Source organism: Astatotilapia calliptera, chromosome 16 (genome assembly GCF_900246225.1).
Source record: "Astatotilapia calliptera chromosome 16, fAstCal1.2, whole genome shotgun sequence".
Classification (NCBI taxonomy): domain Eukaryota; kingdom Metazoa; phylum Chordata; class Actinopteri; order Cichliformes; family Cichlidae; genus Astatotilapia; species Astatotilapia calliptera.
This window is the reverse complement of record NC_039317.1, coordinates 11,450,496-11,471,302: the sequence shown is the minus strand read 5'-3', so window position 1 is coordinate 11,471,302 and position 20,807 is coordinate 11,450,496. Positions and strand designations below refer to the sequence as shown.

General features: G+C 41.8%; 1 protein-coding gene and 1 long non-coding RNA gene across 3 annotated transcripts in view; one reads left to right on the top strand and one right to left on the bottom strand.

The window, feature by feature from the left end:
* Nucleotides 1-20,807, top strand: part of LOC113007533 (hydrocephalus-inducing protein-like) — a 55,120-nt gene that overhangs the window by 29,723 nt on the left and 4,590 nt on the right. Inside the window, exons 45-86 of one of the 2 annotated variants that reach the window (XM_026144201.1) lie at nt 70-196; nt 275-362; nt 487-578; nt 1,073-1,192; nt 1,483-1,644; nt 1,808-2,002; nt 2,135-2,335; nt 2,501-2,733; nt 2,826-3,008; nt 3,180-3,299; nt 3,384-3,543; nt 3,622-3,794; nt 3,987-4,185; nt 4,300-4,393; nt 4,810-4,903; nt 4,995-5,160; nt 5,243-5,325; nt 5,535-5,681; nt 5,845-5,935; nt 6,439-6,643; nt 6,827-7,059; nt 7,159-7,307; nt 7,469-7,664; nt 7,825-7,921; nt 8,396-8,635; nt 8,733-8,875; nt 9,388-9,612; nt 9,707-9,867; nt 10,144-10,238; nt 10,396-10,615; nt 10,744-10,944; nt 11,023-11,149; nt 11,569-11,734; nt 12,252-12,399; nt 12,512-12,719; nt 12,816-13,037; nt 13,947-14,116; nt 15,338-15,536; nt 19,613-19,765; nt 19,847-20,017; nt 20,244-20,353; nt 20,485-20,707. In XM_026144201.1, the coding sequence (XP_025999986.1) occupies nt 70-196; nt 275-362; nt 487-578; nt 1,073-1,192; nt 1,483-1,644; nt 1,808-2,002; nt 2,135-2,335; nt 2,501-2,733; nt 2,826-3,008; nt 3,180-3,299; nt 3,384-3,543; nt 3,622-3,794; nt 3,987-4,185; nt 4,300-4,393; nt 4,810-4,903; nt 4,995-5,160; nt 5,243-5,325; nt 5,535-5,681; nt 5,845-5,935; nt 6,439-6,643; nt 6,827-7,059; nt 7,159-7,307; nt 7,469-7,664; nt 7,825-7,921; nt 8,396-8,635; nt 8,733-8,875; nt 9,388-9,612; nt 9,707-9,867; nt 10,144-10,238; nt 10,396-10,615; nt 10,744-10,944; nt 11,023-11,149; nt 11,569-11,734; nt 12,252-12,399; nt 12,512-12,719; nt 12,816-13,037; nt 13,947-14,116; nt 15,338-15,536; nt 19,613-19,765; nt 19,847-20,017; nt 20,244-20,353; nt 20,485-20,707 (6,790 nt within the window). Of the gene's footprint in view, nt 1-69; nt 197-274; nt 363-486; nt 579-1,072; nt 1,193-1,482; nt 1,645-1,807; nt 2,003-2,134; nt 2,336-2,500; nt 2,734-2,825; nt 3,009-3,179; nt 3,300-3,383; nt 3,544-3,621; nt 3,795-3,986; nt 4,186-4,299; nt 4,394-4,809; nt 4,904-4,994; nt 5,161-5,242; nt 5,326-5,534; nt 5,682-5,844; nt 5,936-6,438; nt 6,644-6,826; nt 7,060-7,158; nt 7,308-7,468; nt 7,665-7,824; nt 7,922-8,395; nt 8,636-8,732; nt 8,876-9,354; nt 9,613-9,706; nt 9,868-10,143; nt 10,239-10,395; nt 10,616-10,743; nt 10,945-11,022; nt 11,150-11,568; nt 11,735-12,251; nt 12,400-12,511; nt 12,720-12,815; nt 13,038-13,946; nt 14,117-15,337; nt 15,537-19,612; nt 19,766-19,846; nt 20,018-20,243; nt 20,354-20,484; nt 20,708-20,807 lie in introns of both variants that reach the window. The other variant, XM_026144200.1, reaches the window with a different exon arrangement.
* On the bottom strand, nt 14,506-15,372 carry LOC113007537 (uncharacterized). Its single transcript, XR_003269923.1, has 2 exons — nt 15,201-15,372; nt 14,506-14,685 (listed from the first exon to the last, which is right to left on the bottom strand). It is a non-coding gene; the product is annotated as an uncharacterized LOC113007537 (long non-coding RNA).

Sequence of the window (20,807 nt, the reverse complement as noted above, 5' to 3'; positions counted from 1 at the left end):
TCACTCAAATACCAGGAATATATTCAAGTTCAAATGAAGGTAACTAAAAACAATTCACTTGTGTGTAAGGGAGCAGATGGCGAAAGAGCTGGAAGAAAAGAGGCAACAGGAAGAGAACCAAAGGTTAAAAGAGGTGGGTGGAAAGAAGGACATTAAAGAACCATCAAGGAAGAAGAGCTTGCTGGGGGTAAAGCAGGTCTGTATCCAGTCTGAAGACCAGCAAATACAGAGAAAAATTAGAGCACTGAATTAATTTCTCCCCTTTCCTCTGTAGTCAACATTGAATGTGCTAAGGGCGTCTTCTGTTAACGACTCCAAAGAGCAATTAGGGGACACAAGAGAGCAATGTCATCTAAATGAAGGTGCAGACAAGTGTAAAAAAAACATGTAATATTTTATAAAATGTAATATAGAGCAAAAAATGAAACGGTTTATAGAGTGCAGCATAATCAGTTACTGAGTGACGTCTGGTCATTATTCCTACAGAGCATCATAGCAAAGAGGCCGATGATCCACAGAAGCAGACAGAAGGAACCACAGGTTCTCCTCAACCCACAGACACACTGGAGATAGACAAGGTAAATTAAGCTTAGCAACGATGTCAACACACTCAACCCCAGTGCATTATTTAAAATGGTAGATATGTATAGCAGACTAATTACCTACTTTGTAACTTACTGGAGTTTTTATACTGCATGTTTGGGATACATTATTTCATAAGATTGTGTAATGTTATACAACAAATCAGATATGAGGAATGATGGAATAATAAATAATAAATCTTACTATTTTAACAACATGTCTGATTTTTTTCAAGTATGTTTTGAATACTTACTTGATTTTAATTTGAGAAAAAAGGGATTCAAGAAACAAAAGTACTTCTTGTAGGCCTATCTGTTACTATGTGTGCTGTGAAATCTTCAGCTTCTCTTACTTTAGTTTTTAAAACCACTCAATGAAGAATTAATGATTTACTCTGCAATCCAGTGTCTTGCATTCTGCACAGGATCTAATTACATTAAAGTATTTAATTTTGCTTTTATATCCAACATGAATCATGTGTTGTTGCCAGAATACAGAAACTGTAAATGTGAAGAGTGCAGGAGAAGAAAAAGAGTTGAAAGATGGAAAACAAGCAGGGGAGAGGAATCAAAAAGACAGAGCAAGAAGACAGGGCTTACCTGCTGGGAAGGTTTGTACAAATATGCCATTTAAGGGCTCTTTGTTAAGTCAATAACATAAAATCTGAGGCCTGTATTACAAAGCAGGATTTAGTCCAAGTAACTTTGGGTCCAATCCTGGGTTTCCATACTTCTCATTCAGATGCTTCGTACTCACCTTGGTAACTTATGCTGTAAACCTAACCTGTTCTGGTGCACATTATGTTCTACATTAGAGGTTAACAGACTCACATCATTGCCTACTAACCATTCAAGTGCCACCATTCCTTCATTCTCCATTGCTCACCATACCCCCATTCAGTCCCGGGTGGAGAACCTGCAGTCTAAGTTCTGTCAATACGAGGAGAGCCAAGCCCTGGTGGAGCATATCCTGCAGCACTGGGACCGGCGCCGGGGATTGTTGTTGGTCCCACTCCCCACTGAAGATGCTTTAGGGTCAGCTGAAGTTACAACAGAGAAGCAGGTGTGTTAGCTGGCCAACACACCTGGTGGTCCTCCACCAGGTGGCCCTCCAATCCCTCCTTTTTTTTTTTTAACTTAAATGTAAGACTGCTTGGAAAATTGGAAAGGTGTGCTATAATTCTTTATCCTTGTTTGAATCCAAAATATTTTTTCCATCTACACAGTCCTCTGCTGATAAGAAGAGCAGGAGAGTCAGTAACAAGCTCATATCACCTTTGCACAGTCAAATAGCAGGACTGTCAGAAGCAGAGAAGGCAGACGACAAGGCATCTCCTCTGGACATTCCATATATTGTGTTAAATGTAACAGAAAAAGACTACATGAGCATCATAAGCAGCTCTTTGCCTGCCCTAGATGAGGTATAGCATCATTTCACAGATCTTTCATTTTTATAAAATTATTAATTATGTTTCTGTTGAAAATGAAATTATTCTTTCATAAGTTTAAGATGAATTCCTAATCTATTTTCTTTTCTGCTTTGGTCTCATTAGGTGTTGGATGATTTAGGGATAGGTCCTAGTGGCCCTCCAATCCCTCCTTCTGTCACCTTCTCTGTCGTTCCTTTTCCCAAAAAACGAGAGCAAGCTAAACTAGAACAGACCTGTTTCACCTTCCTGGTTCCTTCAGGGCTGGATGAAAAGGACAAGGACAAGAAAGAGGACGAGCTGCAAGCATCCGTTTTAAAGTTATCGGTAATGTCTAAACAAAAAAAATCATTCTTAATTTGAGGCAAAATCTGAAACACAAGCAACATGGACCTCATGTCCATTTAACCCACACAAGCTTATTTTGGTGTTAAAAGCATGAAATTTTAGGTTTTTAAGTCAGAACACTGTTTGTCTGCTGTTTTTGTAAAGGAAGAGGCAACAGGCTCTAAAGGTCATGGCAAGGCCACCATTAAGGACAGCACAGTGGCGAAGGACAAGGATAAAACGGGCCGAGAGATTCACAGGAGCAAGAAACAGACTTCCGCCAAAACAAAAGCACAGGGACCAGAGCGTCTCGGGTCACGTTCGCATGCCTCCTTCCACCCCGAGGACACTGACCAGGAAGAACATCAAGCAAGCTTGGAACAAAAACGCAGCCATATGTAAGACGTACTGCAGAATCACTAATGTTCATTAGTGTTTTTTAATTTGTTGTTGGTGCTGCTTGTCTGAATGTGTGCTTGTATGCATTTAGTCTGACAGCATTTCGCTGGGTTGTGCCAGCTGGCGGTGAGGTGGTACTCAAGATCTGGTTCTACTCAGAGTCACCAGGAACTTTTAAACATACCTTCAACTTTGAGATAGTCGGGACCCGGAGACTCAACCAGCTCATCTGCAGAGGAGTTTCTACTTATCCTTCCATCAGCAGTGATTACATGTCAGTCTGCGTAGTGTGATGAACTAATGTAGTGAAATAACTGCAAACGGGGAGGTTGTAGTTGGCGTGTTGTGTTCTGCCTCACTTTGTAAAAATCTAGATCTATTTTTCACAGATGAATTAAGTTTGAAGCTTTTTAATAGTCTGACTTTTTGTGTGTGATTTCCACAGGACTGTGTTTCCCCACAGTAAGAAAGTCACTCAAACTAAAGAGGGGCTTCTGAAGACCTATGTAATTAAACCTGGATACTTTGAGTTTGGACCTTTGCTCTGTGGCAAGACCAGAGACAGGTGAGAGGCAGAACGATGGCTATAAATGGTTTCATGTGGTTGTGGCTTTCTTTGTATTTACAGATTCACGTGTGTGTTTTCTAGATACAAGGAAAACAGGTACCCCGAGAACTCAGAGAAGCTGGTGATTCACAATAACTCATGTCTGGAGGCTGAGGTCCAATTCAGTTTCAAGCATGATACGCAGGCCACCACATATCTGTTGGACCCCCCAGCCATGACCCTCAAACCGAACCAGAAACAGGTAGAATAGCACTAATGCTGTCTGATAATTTTACTCTACTTTCTCTACTTACATTTAAATACTTTTCCACCCTACAAGGAGTTGACGCTTTGGTCGTACCCAACAAAAGTAGGACAAATGAAGGACGGCTTGATTTGCCAGATCAAAGACAATCCTGAGCTTGTGGTCATTGAGCTTTCGTGCTGGGGCGTTCGGCCAGAGTTGGAGTTGGAAAGCAAGCATTTGCACTTTGACAGGATTTTGCTGCACAGGTACCAACATATACCGCAATAATTCAGGGAACACGGATAACTATTGCTCAGTTTACAGATTCAAAAGTGAATTTGAAAAAAAAAAAACCATGAAGAATTTTCTCAAAAGAAAGGAGCTTCAATGATAAAATATGCCACAGTGGATAATTTGGGATTTCTCTCTCTTCACCCAACCTTTTTTATCCTGCCCAGGAGGGACAGCCGCAGCATTATGATGTATAATAAGACAGCTCTGCCAGTGTCCTGGAGATTGCAGGGTGTGGAAGAGTTGGGTGATGAGTTCACTGTGCCACAAGATCAGGGCATCATCTCACCTAACTCTTCTTTCCCTTTGAGCTTGCGCTTCAGAGCCCGAAGGCCACTCAATATTAAGAGAATCTTGCGTCTGGAGGTAGAGTACAACCAGAGCAGTACTCATGCTGTAGTTAATAAATAACATGAAATAAATGAATATATTATAGACATGTTATACACACAGAAGTACATCATGTGGGTTTTTTTCCAGGTAGCCGATGTGGAGAAAATCCTAGGTGTTGTATACACTGAAAATATTCAGGTTACTGCCGAAGCCTATGACGTGGACCTGGAAATCAGTCCAGGTACAAATGAAACAGCTTTTCGTTTAAATGTGAAAGTGAATGTGGGCCTTTTATTGATTTAAATGCAGTAAACAATCCGATTTTGACCATTTTGAACCTGCACTTCCATTCTCCACATTTTATGCAAAAGAAGGAGTCACATAAAAATGATATTTAAGTTGAAAAAATGTAACAAGGATGTTACAGTAACTGAAAATCCATCATACAGACATTGTTATATACATTTATATTTCCTTAAATAATGAAAATTAAGTAGAGCTGCCTTTTTATCATGAGGAAATATTTTTGTCACAGAGAACTGGCATCTAACGCAGCTAAGGACCATTAACAGATAGCACTGCAAAATGACTGACTGAGTGGGTGGCAGGATATAATAACCACCAATAATGTACTACATGCTCATGTTTCTATGTCAGATGGCTGTCTTAATTTTGGAACCATCAGAGTCTTTGAGGATGTCAGACTGTCACTCAGATTGAAAAACCAAGGAAAATATGAAGTATCTTACAAGTGAGTTTAAACTGATAGTTTTTGCAATATTTTATTCATATAAAGGTTTTCATGGAACGGTCATTTAATTTTATTGTTCTCTTATCACAAGGTTTAATGTTGAGCAGACAGACCCAGCGCAGCCAGACCTAAACTCCATTTTCAAAGTGTCTCCTCAGTGTGGTAGTCTGATGCCCAACAAGCCCGCAACAGTGAACATCCTCTTCAAACCTGATGTGGAAGTGTTCATTAAAGACCAACCTATCCTGCCTTGCCAGGTTCGATCCATAAAAAGTAAAAACTTTATTTAAAAGATTTAAATAATTGATAGCTGACACTGAGTGAGCTAATCTTTTGCAGGTGATTGAACCGAGCATTGGGACAGGAGGAGAAACTGTAGCTATCGTGGCGATCAGGGTTTCAGCCCGATCTGTTTTCACCAGGTGAAGGCCGATTCATGCTCTCACTAATTCTGCACTATTAATATATTATTTATTAATAGTGCAGAAACATTATTGTATTATCGTATTATAGTATAGAATTTGAAAAACTGTGTTTCTTTCATCTCATTTCCAGCCTCTTATTTTGCTCATATGAAGCAGCTTAGTAGTTGTTTTTTTGTTTTTGGTGTTTTATGTTCGTCTCTCTTCAGGTACAAGATCACACCTTCATCCGACTTGAACTTTGGTCCTCTGATCTATGGCAACAAGAAAAGCCAAAGCTTCACCATAGAAAACAATGGGGTCTTTGAGGCCTCTTTCACCATCTGCCGCATGATCACAGATCCCGTGAGGACAGGGTAGGCCAACAGAACACACAAAAACAACATATCCAGCACATGTTATTTTAAAGATATTTTATTTGCTCCACCATTTTTAGTTTTAGTGTTCACAAAACAAAATTTTGTAACATTTATTGTTAATAAATTGTGTATTTTTTTTCTCTTTACATTCTGGTCTCAGGGGTCCAGGTAAGACTATATCAAGAGAGACCCTTTCAGGGAGGCCCAATGCTGCCAAAATACCACCAGAATCCTTTCAGAGTTTTCTTCAGGTGAGAGAACACTGGTGAATTTCACACCAGTGACAGTGCCTGATAGATGGTCCTGTTTGTGGTTTTACAGTCATTGGACTCTTCATTAATTTTCTTAGAGTTACATTTTCTGTTTATTTTGAGATTAGTCAAGCTAATAATTAACACATGAATAATCACAAAACAGTCCTGACATTTTTTCTTTCAGTTCCTTTGAGTTGTTATGGATTTACAAAAGTAAAACAGACAAAATAGACACTGAAAAGGTCTATAAAGTGAATTAATAAGAAACACGATAAAACCCCTTAATTTTAACAGGGAAGCAATACAAAAAACGGTGATGATGGTCATGAAATAAAATTGTGTATAATTTAGTGTCTTTGATTTTTATGCTTAATAGTTTGTAAAGCAAAATAAACTAAATTCTGCTCTTTGACATTAAATTTGATTTCTTTTTGTAAGTACTCCTTTCAGTATTCTCATCACCTCTCCTTGCTTCTTCTGATTTTCCTGAATTCTTCCAGAATCGCCTCAGCGTGGGTATGTTCTCAGTGTCTCCCTGCATTGGGAGCCTACAGCCAGGGTCTCAGCAGCTGGTGACAGTGGACTGTGCAGCTGAACAGCTGGGCAGGTGGAGCCAGGGTCTGCACATTGACATCATTGGGCGTGACCCCTCAGACCATCCTGATGGCATACCCTACACACTGCTGGCTGAAGTCTGCAAGCCAGGTGAGAGCTGCATGATTCTTTTTTGATCAGTAAAGCTGGTCAGGCTCAGCTCTACAGTCCTGAAATTACCAAAGGCATGTTAAAAAGATTTTTGATCAAAGATCAAATTCTGTTCTAAACTTACTGCTAGCCGTTCTTTGACTTAAATCATATTATATCTAGCTCTTTTTTTTTGGTTTCTAGGCATAGTATTGGATATGGCCTCCATCTTTGAGGAACACCATCTGTGCTGCAGCAGTAGCCAGCTTTCTTCAGAGCAGTTTTGCAATGCTAAAGGGATTTTTGTGCTGGATGAAAATAAGTTTATCTTCAACAAAATCCTGGTGGGTCAAACCAGCCGAGCTCGCTTCAAACTCACCAACAGCAGCAAGGTCCCCTGCATGCTCAGCTTGGCCATCAGAAGTGCTGGGCCTAAGGTGAAGTGTTTAAAGTCACAAGGATAAATGTATATCGGACTGTTTCTGTCTATCATAATGTAGGTAGAAGTTTGAGTCTAAAATATGTATGTTTTACAGTCATCCCGACACATTGAGGTCTTTGACTTGCCTGTGACAACACTGAGCATTCCCAGCCTCTCGCACGCGTTTGCTGTTGTCACCTTCACACCTCAGGCAATGCAGCATTACAGTGTTGTGTTTGAGGCCAAGGTGGAGGGAAGTGGAAGGTAAAGAAGCAAATGACTGTGTATGCCACTGCGGTGTTGTCTTTAGTTTTTCTATCCCTTTTTTAATCCCTGTTACTACTGTATATAATAACAATAACAGCACCGGTTGTTTTCTGCTGCTGACTTCTCCCACCCTGCTCTCTTCTCTCTGCTGGATTAAGAGTGACACCCACAATTAAGACCAGCGTGCTGGAGTTTGACCTTTTGGGACAAGGCACTCTGCCCAGTGTTTGTGTGGTACGTCCAGGTCTGAGGAGCAGTAAAGGAAGCCCAGTGCTGCACTTCAGACGGGTACCAGTAGGGCGCAGACATATCCGACCCCTGGTGCTGTTAAATAATGGAAATGTTCCAGCTGAGGTGAGAAGAAGGAAATTTGTCTGTTTATCCATTTTAAATTCAGTAAAACCAAATTATACCAAAATATAAATATTATTATTTACAATGCATTCAGAAACATAACAAACAGTCTAGGTAGGATTTCATGAATAATGAATGTGTTTTCTGAAAATGTGTATAGGTCCAGATTGACATGCTGGATGAGCATGGTGTGTTCACCCTAAAAGCTGCGTCTGACAACATTAACGCCTCAGTGGACTCCACACAGCGTGCTTCAGGTAAATAAAACTTGTATTTGTGAAACAACACCTACAGAAAAGTGCACTGTAATTTTAACTGTAATGTTTTAATGCTCGTTTTACCACGGCACTCTGAAAATACAGCTGACATTTCTTTAATCTAAGTCTGAGTTCTTAAGGCTGTAGTGTGACTTTCTCTCCTAAGTGGCCATCTTAACATTGCTGGGTACTGTCTTACATATTGTTGTAACGATTCATCGCATTAGCTGGCAGTTCTTTATAGTCCATGAGCATCAACGTGACCTTATTGCAAGAACTTCCCATTCAATTTATGTCCCAATTTATGATTTATAGATCCTAACCGACATGACTCGGTTTTACCCTGTCTTTTCTTTGAGGTCAAGTGTGATCTTGTTTTAGTTTAACAAATGCACTGAAAACTAGTGGGTGAGGCTTTAAACCATTCACACTTCCCACTCCTCAATGGTTTCTGACATTTTTCCTTCTCCACAGAGCACAAATCGGTGCACAGAGTAAACCTAAAGCTGAAGAGTAATGAACCAGTGGAGATTGAGGTTGGCTTCTGCTCTGATAAACCCTTGAATGTCAAGGAAAAAATGTCACTGCAAGTGAAGGACAACCAGCAGAGCAACACTACAATAGAAGTAACAGGAGAGGCTTACCAGCCAATCGTCTCTCTAGATCACATCAGCAGGTCGTTGCAGGATATAGATCATGAAGATGAAAAAGAAGGTATGGCATAAGATTTTTTTACAAAACCTCCTAATCTTGTGATTTAGTTCAACAGAAGCTTGAGTCTTTTATTAAAGACCTAATTTCTCATTTATAGGTAATTATGAGGTGCTGGATTTTGGTGACTGCCATGTAAACGTTCCATACAAAGAAAGTTTTACTATGACCAACCACAGCAGCAGCCAGGTGCTGAGGTTTGAGTGGCCCCCTAGTGGACCTCATGTCAGCTTTTCACCACAGGTAAAATATCAACAAAGTGGCAGAGGCTGTCAAAACTGTTAAATGGTGGAGCCAAAAAATACTTTTTCATAGCAGTGATAAAATGTGCATTGTCAAAAGTCGCTGGTTAGTTTGGCATTATTTTTGAAACAAAATAATGCCTCAGTGCAATCAGCATTTCTCTTGTGCAATAATTAAATAATTTGTGGTTTTAAATATGTACCAATGACTTTATATTCATTTATTTATTATACTTGCTCTTTTTTAAACTTTGTATTGATGTTTTTTTTGTTTTTATGTGAGCTTGTGCAACATAATTTCGTTCTGCGTTGAATATTTGAGGTAGTGCTGACAATGACAATAAAAAAAAATCTTGAATCAAACCAGCATCAACAAATAGTAAATACAGCTATAGACATTATTTCTGAACACACGCAGTTCCTTTCCTAAGACACTGATTGTAGTAATTTTACATTTTCTCTTGCTTGTTTTACTGCCAGCTCAGGAAAACATTTAGCTGCTTGTTGTTACAGGTGGGACACCTTCATGCTGGTTGCTCTAAGGAAGTGATTGTCACATTTAGCTCCAGCAAGGCAGTGACTCTGTCTCAGCTGCAAATGAGATGTAAAGTTTGCCAGGTGGAGTTCCAGCAGCCTGTAGAGGAGGTAGCTGACTGGGATGACCGACACAAGATGGTACACTGGCTGAGTTCTTCAGAGAAAGCTTCAGATGCATCCAAACAGGCTGTAAAGGACAAGGTACATGTGGGCCCTAGCTTATTGTGTTAGAGAGACAAGTGGTGTCAAATGCTGTATAAGGAGACAAGTTAATAAATCACATTCTTTTATCCAGGTGATAAGAACAGATCCTGAGCCTTGCTGCTCTGTGGTCGACGGCTCTCAGGTGGAGCTTGAATTACGCATCAGTGCTGTCTGCGACTATGTGAAGTTAAGCTGCAGCACAGACATCATCCTCTTTGAGAACACCATGCTTTTCCAAACCAGGCTGCAGCAGTAAGTCAGGTTTTGTGTACAACATATTCCAAGTCATCAAACCTAATAATATATAACATGGTATTCTTGTGAAACATTATTTGGGGTTTCTTATTCATCAGATAGAAATGAAAATACTAAAGATCAAAAAGATAGCCACTAAAGGCTTATATGTGATGTATATCTAACATTACATTGCTCAACAGTGGGCACCATAAATGTAAATTCAAAAATATGTCTTTCTTTCTGAGTATTTCTGAGTGTTACTTTTTTTGTTGTCTGCACACACGCACGTAGACTGCAGGTTGTGAATGAGGGAAGTTTGAAGGTGGAATTCTCCTGGGAAGTTCTCATGGATCCAAGCAGCAATATTGTCAGCTGTGACCAAGAAGGTACGACAGAAATATTATATCATCAATATTATTGGGTCAACTTGTCATTGTTGGATTTGATCCTGAAAATAAGTGCTATTTCTTTCTGTACCTACACGTGAATACTTTAAAACCTGGACTTGACTCTGTGTAAATGTCTACATGTGGTGTTTAACAGAGGGGACCTCGACTTCTCGACCTGGCAGCAGATCAGCAGGATCGCTGACTGAAGCCCGTCCTCTGGTGAACTTGTTGTCACTTCTAATGTTGAACCCTGAGCTTCCTCCTTTCAGCATTGAACCCAGCGTAGGGACCATGAAGCCGGGTGCCAGGCAGAACTTCACTGTTCGCTTTTTACCCCTGCAGGTGTCCACTTTTCAGGGAAAGCTGTTTTGCAGGTAAGGGAAGTGTAACATTTCCATGCAGGTAAACGTTTAACTAGGTATTTTCTTCAAGTTTTTTGAAAATGGCGTCAATGGTTTGGATGCTTTTCTTTCCTTTTTGTGAGTATGCACTTTTCTTCCAGTATTCAGAACTTGCAGGATGGGGAACAGGTCCCGTGTATCTCAGTGTGTGGCCGCAGCCTTTTGCCCCAATTCCACTTTGACCTGGAAGATTCAGACTACATCAGTGGGAACCGTCGTAACTCTGAATTCAGTGGCCCTCTGGACCCAAACACCAGAATTTTGGAGATTCATGCCATTGGTTTGTCTGTACCATCAACAAGGTAATAGCAAGTAAGGTTAGAACTTCTATCTCTGTCAGTGTAACCCGGGATGTTTCATGCTCTCGGTTGACTCTTTAGGTCTTTTAGTGTGGTGAACCCAACCAGTAAGCCCTACTCATTCAAATGGAGGTGTGAGGACAAAAGTAGGAGCCATTTCCACTGTCTCGTTCCATCTGGTGTCATTCCCCCTGGGAACAAAGCAGAAGTAAGAATAGACAGAGTGCACCCCACATAACAGTGATGGTCTTTTCGTCGTAAAGTATCTCACAGAGTGTACTACCTCATTCCCATCTTGATCTCATTTTCTCCATTAGTCAGTCTTGGGTTCTCTTCTTTTACCTTTATCTGTCTTTATTCATCTCACTCACTCCATGTGTTTTTCTTGAACTAACAGTATATAGCATTATGACCACCTGCCTGATATCTAGCCCCCCCCCCCCCACCACCACCACCACCTCTCTTTTGCCATGAAAATACCAAATAACTGTGATGCACTGGGTATTCTGATACCTTTCTATCAGAACCACCATTAACGTTTTTGGCAATTTGAGCTCCAGTAACTTGTATGTTTTCATGAATGAGTCTTGGCCACCCCTGAACCTGCTTTGTCTGCTTTGTTTGTAGGTGTGTTTTGAGTATGTTGCCGAGCAGCTGGATGCAGTGGAGTCCTTCTGGACCTTCATTGTTGACACTCTCTCGCTATCTGTTCCCTTCCTATGTGTGGGCACTGCTAGAGAACCAATCACCTATCTCGACAGACCTCACTTTGACTTTGGGGAACTGCTTCTTGGTAATTCAGTTTTAATATATACAAAAGCAAACGTTCAAATAATCCCTTATACTCATACTTTGTGCGTATTTGCTTCTTTTGATGGTAAAATTAGATGATTTTTTGTCTTTAACTGGCTTGGCTAATGAAATGCAACAAAGAATACATGTCATTCAATTGAGCTTAGATTTACAGCAAGTGTGATGATGTCCTGCTCTGCCAACTCAGTCCCTGCCTGCATCAGCTGATGGCTCTACCAATGCCCTTCCACAAATCCAGTTGGCAGCTCTCACACAGGGCATGCTACCTAAGTTTCTTTAGCCTGCCTACGGTTGATGTGCATCTGCAAGCTGCTTTGCAACCCACTTCCAACACAGCTCCTCTTTCAGTTTATGCCTTAAGATTAGTAAATATACTGTCTCTAATGATATCTTGGTGTTAATGGCAGATGTGTTGCCACAATAGGTGTTTCTAAGAATAAATTAATCTATCACATTCTGATACAGATTACTTTGAATTTTTCCATGTACTCTTAAAGGACAAAAAGTGGAACAGGCAGTTAATTTTGTGAGTGAAGAGGAAGAGCCCTTCCATTTCTCTGTGGTTCCTTCATCTCTTTTCTGTGAAGACCAGCAATCGAGGCTCATATTGGAGCCCATGACTGGCACAGTGGCACCCAAAAACAGGTTAATGACATTATAATCTTAATGAGATAGCGATGAAATATGCTCCCCAATGGCATGTTATAGAAAGTCCAAGAGAAAACTGCATCAGATAATTGTAAACTGTTTTGTGCAGGTTGCCATTATTGGTGTCGTTCACACCTTCCTGTGAAGGTTATGTGAGTTTCAAAGTGGTTCTGAGGGTGAAGAAGAAGTCAGAGCCACTCACACTGATCATTAAGGCTGATTGTTTCACCCTGAGCACTTCTGTACAAGTTGAGAAGCCAGAGGGGGGCCTCAAAATGATTGCCCCCAACCACCAAGAAACTCTGGACTTTGGGGAGGTGAGATGATACAGACAAAAATATTCATATGTATATATGTACAGTCACCTTCCTTTACATGACAACTTAGAGCTTCCTGTGTGTCTTTCTGTACAGGTGGGGATTTCAGAGCAATCCACTTTTACTTTTCTGGTGTCCAATCTGTCAAGATTCATCCTGGAAGTGAACTTTGAACTAACGGGTCCCAAAGCACTGCAACAGCACTTAGTCACAAAAACACAAAATGCTGCCATCGATGCTGGGAAGCAGCTGCAGTCTTCACTGTGTTTTTCCCCCCAGTGCATTTGCAACCTCAAAGACGTCAAACTAAATATCAAGGTAATAGGCTGGTGTGGATTTTTACAGAAGTAACATGCTTTAAAGGATCATCGAGGCTTTTAAGACTAAAGGAAAACATCATGCTTGTAGTTCTCTTTTAAGAAAAGCTCATGTACATGTAGGCAGTTTGGCTGAAGTTATCATTTTCATTAGCAGTTATTGTTATACCATAAAAATAGATCATCTTTTAGAACTAAGTCTGTCTATCTGAGTATTGTGTGATGTTTTTTTTTGTTTCCTTGCTGACAGTTTAACCAAAAGGCATTTCCAGTGGAAATGGGCTGACATATCCTGAGCATAACCATGTATAATGTGGCTTTGTAGCTTATCAAGGTCGTGCTAAAACATTTTTTGACAGATTTTCGAGCTCCGTGTACTACATAAAATTGGTTTGAGGTCTGTGAGCACAACCAGAATACATAAGGCGCACAGGATTATAAGGAGCACTGTCCATTTTTCAGACAATCAAAGGATTTTAAGAGCGACTTATTTTCCGAAAAACACGGTAATAACGACGGCCCGCTTGCATGCCCTACCAAAAAATGTGCTTTGGTGTGTATCTGACGGATGAAAGCCAAACCAGTTCCACACCACTGAAGTTGCACCATTTTTACAAACCAATTCTGGTTCATCTGTTTCATTCGACGATCCTCTTTCGCCTTCTGATTCTCCGTCGCCGCCATGCTTTTTCTGCCATGTGCGTATGAAAACAAAGGCACTGCGCATGTGCGTTTTACCCATATTCTATCGCGACATTTTATTTTCTTATCATTGCCTAACACTATACCGGTATTACCGTGAACAGTATGATATGGCCCAGCCCTAGGTGTGAAAGATAATAATTATTGAGTTTTGCTTTCTGGGCATTTCCCTTTCTGATGTAAATTTCTTCTTGATTCATCTCATCAGGTGAAACGTGGGCCAACATTTGCCTTTGATATAAAAGGCAAGGCTGTATCACCCAGTCTCGAATTCTCCTCTACCAAGCTTAACTTTGGGAAGTGCTTCTTGTACTGTCCTGGTATGGAACCGGCAACTCAGACCCTAGTGTTAAGGAACAATGGCAAGAGGGACATCAGGTGTGTTTAAGTCTCCGAACCATAAGCATGATTTTTTTATGAACTATTGGATTAGAGTTCGCATATTTATTAATATAATATAATATGTAATATTAATATTATATTAACACATAATGTTTTGCTGCAAATATCATCAAAGCAGAACAGATTTATTTAAAAATGTAAGGTAACTGACATTTGATATTTCTTATCTCTAAACTAGTTTTCTGGATATATGGTAACTTAATGTTAAACAGTTGTTGTCGTAGTTTGAATTCCAGTTTTTCTAGGATTCAAGGTTCTTCAAACATTCAAAAGATGTTACTGGTTTTACTCTTATCTGGCTCGTTGGCTGGTCCTGTCCTGGCCAACTCGGCATGATGCGTGGGAAGAAGAGGGAGACACTGCTGTAACTTTGCCTGAAGCAGATCTTTAATTCTTTTCATATAGGGCAGCAACATGACAATATCAGTTACACTCAAACATGTGCACATTCAAAACACTTTACAGTTGATTACAGTAACTTAATGACTGTGTCAGCCCTTCATGGTGGTTGCAGCTCAATGTCACATAATCTTGTCCCAGGCTTCCTACAACAGGAAGTAACATCACACAGAAGGTCCAGAAACAAGAGGATCATTTAGAGCCTGATTGATAAATTGCTTTTAATTCAATTTCAAATTTTTACTCAGCATTTTTTCAGTGTCGCAGTTTAAAAATACGCTTTTTTTAACTGCTGCAGCAAACCATGGATTACTCATTTACATTCTGCTCGAATCAGCCAGTTGTTGTATTTGTTCAGTTTATATGTTGCCACTGGGAAACTGCAGATTTTGATGTTGCATAGTTTATTTCTGTTTGACAAACTTTGCAAAATCAACACTCAGAACATCGTAAAAGGATGTTTCTCCTGCCTTTTCTTTACTTTTTAATTTGAGTTTATCATTCGTCCCAAATACAAATACTAGCATATCGCTAATATCGCTGATAGTGACGCCACCAATATATCAGTCAGGCTCTAGTATCATTCAGATTTTTGTTTTTTTGTGTCAGGTAACTCTGAGAACAGCACGTTGCTGTGTAGATAAACAAAAATTTGACTCACAGAATCTGATCCTTCAAATCTTGTGCTTTCAGCAGGATGCCTCAGTTCTGTTTCTCTCCACCACTCAGTTGTTACTATAATCAGAATAAATGAGACTTTGAGAGTCTAAAATTAGATTCCTGTCTTCTGCTCCTCAGCATCCAGTGCCAGTTCAAGAACACTGCTTTCTTGGAGATGGACTTCCATGCAGATATTTTGTCACCTGCTGGTGTAAAAGAGATACCATTCACCTTTTATCCTCGTGAGCCATGTCAGTACCACGAGAAGCTCACCTTCATCTTAAACAGCTGTGTCACAAAACAGGTGGAGATACTGGGGCAGGGCATCGAGATGAAGGTGAGAATCACTGTGCATGTGGTGGACTCAACAACTATATTTAGGTTTTTCGTCAAAATACAATTTTGTCGTAAAAAAAAAAGATAATAATTAAAATGATATTTAAAATAATAAAATTAGCACAAAGAGCAACAATAATAATAAAAGAGTATAAAATGATAATTAGAATTACATTTAATACAATAAAATCAGCACATTAGATTAAAACAATAAAATCAGGGTCAGACTGTGTCATAAGCCAAGGAGTAAAAATGGGTTTTAAAAGTGGACAGTGAAGAGGCCTCTCCAATGTGCTGGGGCAGATTGTTCCACAGATTAGGAGCCGCAATAGAGAAGGCCCTGTCCCTTCTGAGCTTTCTCTTGTACCTGGGTACCTCGTTGCGAGCTCCCCCAAGCAACGGCTTTCTTCTGTGTTTAATTTTACTTTTCCTTTATTTTTTCACGAGCAGCATTTGTCTCCTTGTGTACGACCGACAAACCTTACTGGACATAAAAGACGGTCTTTCTTATAACTTTCTGGAGTTCAAGTTTTGCAACACGGACGCTCCGTTTGGAGACCCCCCATTCATCTCACCTGAGACGCCTTTGTTCTCTGGCCCTGGAGGCCGCAAACGCCGACGCAGAGGGAGAAGATCTGGCGTTCTGGTTCGACTGAGACGGCGCACTTACAGACCATCGTTACCCAGTTTATTACTGGCTAATATGCAGTCTCTGGAGAACAAGCTGTGCGAGATTCGGGCACGGATCTCATTCCAGCGAGAGATGCGGGACTGCTGCGTGATCTGCCTCACAGAAACCTGGCTATCGGACAAAGTACCGGACTCCGCAATACAACTGCCGGGGTTCTCTGTGCACCGCGCGGACAGGTCACAGGATCTTACTGGGAAAAGCAGAGGCGGTGGTGTGTGTTTCATGATCAACAACAGCTGGTGTGATTATGCGAACGCGCACCCGGTCAAATCCTTCTGCTCACCGGACCTGGAGTACCTGATGATTAAGTGCCGGCCATTCTGGCTACCGAGGGAATTTACAGCAGTGATTATTACGGCTGTTTACATTCCCCCACAAGCCGACACTGACCGTGCACTCAGGGAACTGTACAGCGCGATCAGCAGCGAGGAAACCGCACACCCAGAGGCAGCGTTTATCACAGCCGGAGACTTTAATAAGGGAAACCTGAAGAAAGTCTCACCAAAACTCCATCAACACATCCTTTTTAACACACGCGGAAACCGGCTACTCGACCACTGTTACACCTCTTTCCGGGATGCGTATAAAGCCCTCCCCCGCGCCCCATTCGGCCAATCAGATCACTGCTCCATCCTGCTCCTGCCCGCCTACAGGCAGAAGCTGAAACAGGAAGCTCCAACCCGGAGGGTGGTGCACTGTTGGACGGACCAATCGGAGTCTGCGCTGCGGGACTGTTTTGATCACGCGGACTGGGAAATGTTTCACGTGGCCGCCAGAGACATTGATGAATACACAGACTGAGTCTGTGGATTTATCAGGAAATGCGTGGAAGATGTCGTCCCATCCAGAACAGTCAAATCCTTCCCAAATCAAAAACCCTGGATTAACGGAGATGTTCGCGCGGCACTGGCGGCACGGAACACCGCCTTTGCCTCCGCGAACACATCGGACTACAAACACGCACATTACCAACTCCGGAAGACGATCAAAGCAGCCAAACGTGAGTACAGGGACAGGGTGGAGCAACAGTTTGACAACCCTCGGAGTATGTGGCAGGGACTAAACACGATCACAGACTTTAGAGGGAAAACCAGCACACCGCAGACCACGGCCTCTCTGTGTGAGGATCTAAACGTATTCTACGCTAGATTCGACGCAGCGAACACCATGAGACCGGACAGTGTGCGCACCGCGGATGACGCCAGTGCGCACACTGTGTCTGAGGAGGATGTGCGGAAGTGCTTCAGGAAGGTGAACGCACGCAAAGCTACTGGTCCGGACGGGATTCCCGGCCGCGTCCTCAGGTCATGCGCGGCTCAGCTGGCTGGAGTGTTCACGCACATCTTCAACCTTTCCCTCTCTCTGTCTGTAGTCCCAGCCTGCTTCAAAATGGCCACCATCGTCCCTGTACCCAAATCCTCCACCATCTCCTCATTGAACGACTGGCGACCTGTAGCCCTGACCCCCATCGTAAGCAAATGCTTCGAGAAGCTGGTCAGGGACTTCATCTGCTCTGCACTACCCGACTCACTGGACCCTCTACAGTTCGCACACCGCCACAACAGGTCCACTGATGATGCCATAGCCCTGACACTACACACTGCCCTGTCACACCTGGAGAAGAGAGACACGTATGTGAGGATGCTGTTTGTAGATTACAGCTCAGCATTCAATACCATCGTTCCCTCGAAGCTGGACAGGAAACTGCAGGATCTAGGACTGAGCAGCTCCCTCTGCAGCTGGATCCTTAGCTTCCTGTCTGACAGACGCCAGGTGGTCAGACTGGGCAGCATCACCTCATCCCCCATCACACTGAACACTGGTGCTCCACAGGGGTGTGTACTGAGCCCCCTCCTGTACTCACTCTACACCTACGACTGCACAGCCACTAACAGCTCCAACATCATTGTGAAGTTTGCGGACGACACTACAGTGGTGGGTCTTATCACCAACGGTGATGAGACGGCTTACAGGGAGGAGGTCAGCGCCCTGACCCACTGGTGTCAAGACAACCATCTCACCCTCAACATCGCAAAGACAAAGGAGTTGATAGTGGACTTCCGGAGGTGCAGAGAAGTACACACCCCCATCACCATCAACGGCGCTGCTGTGGAGAGAGTGAGCAGCTTCCGGTTCCTTGGTGTACATCTGGCTGAGGATCTTACGTGGTCAGTACACACAAACAAAACAGTGAAGAAGGCGCAGCAGCGCCTCTTCTTTCTCAGGAGACTGAAAAGATTCGGCATGAGCCCCCGCATCCTCAGGACCTTCTATCACTGTGCCATTGAGAGCATCCTCACTGGATGCATCACCACCTGGTATGGCAACAGCACTGCCTACAACTGCAAAGCTCTCCAGCGAGTAGTGCGGTATTCTGAACGGATAATTGGAGGTGAGCTTCCCTCCCTCCAAGACATCTACAGGAAGCGCTGCCTGAGGAAAGCGGGGAGGATCATCAAGGACTCCAGTCACCCCAGCCATAAACTGTTCAGACTGCTTCCATCAGGAAGGAGGTTCTGCAGCATCCGGTCCCGTACCAGCAGACTGAGAGACAGCTTTTTCCATCAGGCCATCAGACTGCTGAACACGTCATAGACACCTCAGCTTCACTACTGGAACTTCAACATTATGCACTCCACACTGTATATAAATGCCACTTGTTTTGCACATATTCAACTCTGTATATTTTATATATTTTATTATTATTATTATTATTATTATTATTTTTTTTTTTTTACTATTTAATTTGTAAAAATGTGTATACACACACACACACACACACACACACACACACACACACACACACACACGTAGGAAAATATTTAGTATACACATCCAGAAATGCATATACTATTATATATTGTACATATATTTATTAGTTTCAGGTTGGCCATTCTTGTATTTTGCTCGTTTGTGTTGTTGTGTTTGCACATCTCTGTTGCTTGTGGGGCTCGCACACAAGAATTTCACTCGCATGTGCTGTGCCAGTGTGCCTGCACATGTGATGTGACAATAAAAGTGATTTGATTTGATTTGATTTGATTTGATTTGATTTGACCTCCAGGAGCAGCTTGTCAGCCTACACCTAGAACATAGATTGAATACCCACCTCACAGTGGTTATGGATGGATTAAAAGGCATCTTTTAGATCTAATATAGGCTTATATCAATATAGCATTTAACTGTATTATGTGTTTGAAAAAAGCAACTTGAACACATGTAAGATTTATAAAATCAAGCTACATATTTAATAATTTTATTGATATTAGATTTTCAAAAACCTGGATCCAATGTGAAGATGCTCTGATGTCCACTGGCTTCATAATTTGACCATAAAATGTATCAAAATCAGTATGTTTTTAATATCATATCCTGACTTTTTGTAGCTGGAAGTTGAGCATCCAAGGCAGAAGAAGGTGAAATTGGGACCTCTGAAACTGGGTCAGAAGATGAAAAAACAGGTGGTTCTAGTAAACCGCAGCAGTATCGACCTTTCTTGCACCCTAATGCTCAGCACAGATACACCAATTGATCAGAAGGTATGCAGACAGACAACGCAGGCAAGATATGCATAAACAGCAGTCCACTCGAGCAGCACTTCATGTCACCCTCTCTCCCAGGATCTGTGTTTCAGTCCAGAAGGTGAGCTGAAGCTGAAGTCTAGTGGCGGATCATGTAATGTTCAGATCCATTTCTCACCTCATCAGTGCATTCGTCCCTTCATTGCTGAGCTGCAGGCAAAGTGTTTAGGCTTGATCCAACCCCTGCTGACCATCCAAGGCTCTTGCCAGGTACATAAATTTCACTGTGAAACAGATAATCTGTTTCTTTATGTGTCTTGATCAGCATCAGCTTCTAGGAGTAAATTGTCACATAAAATATTTTTTAATAAACCTTTCCTTCAGACTTCCTTTAAAAAAGTTCTGAATATAGACTGTATTACTAATATGAATTAAACTGAATGCCATGATCTTATAACAACGATTACCGTTAACATAATTCACAAAAAACTACCAGGGTGTTGAAGTTCAGCTGGACCAGGACTGCCTTTCCTTTGGAGCTGTGGTCCAGCACTGCCAGGTCAAGAAGAAGATTGTCATGACGAATACTGGCGACAGTAGTGCCAGGTAAGGTTAGACGCTACCAGCAAACAAATCTATACACAGACACACAGTATTGTATTATTGCAATCAGGTGTCACATGCACAGGATTATATCCTCCTATTTGCTTTTTACTTTTCAATCCACCTTCTTACAGGTTTAACTGGAAAACAGAGGATTTTCCTGCAGAGTTGTCCATTGTGCCATTAAAAGGATTTATCAACCCAGGGATGGAAGTTTCCTTTCAAGTGACGTTTGCCCCTGTGGAGCTGCGTAACGACACAAGATATGAGAATCTGTCCTGCTTTGTGGAGGGTTCCTCCTCACCCATCACCTTTACTGTCACTGGCTCCTGCATCGCCACCTCCACCAGCAGAGAGGTTTGACTGAAGCACCTTTTCAGACAAATACAGTGTTGAGTAATATAGTAAACAAACAAAAAAAACCATCTGATTGATCATTGGATAGTTACTTGTTAAG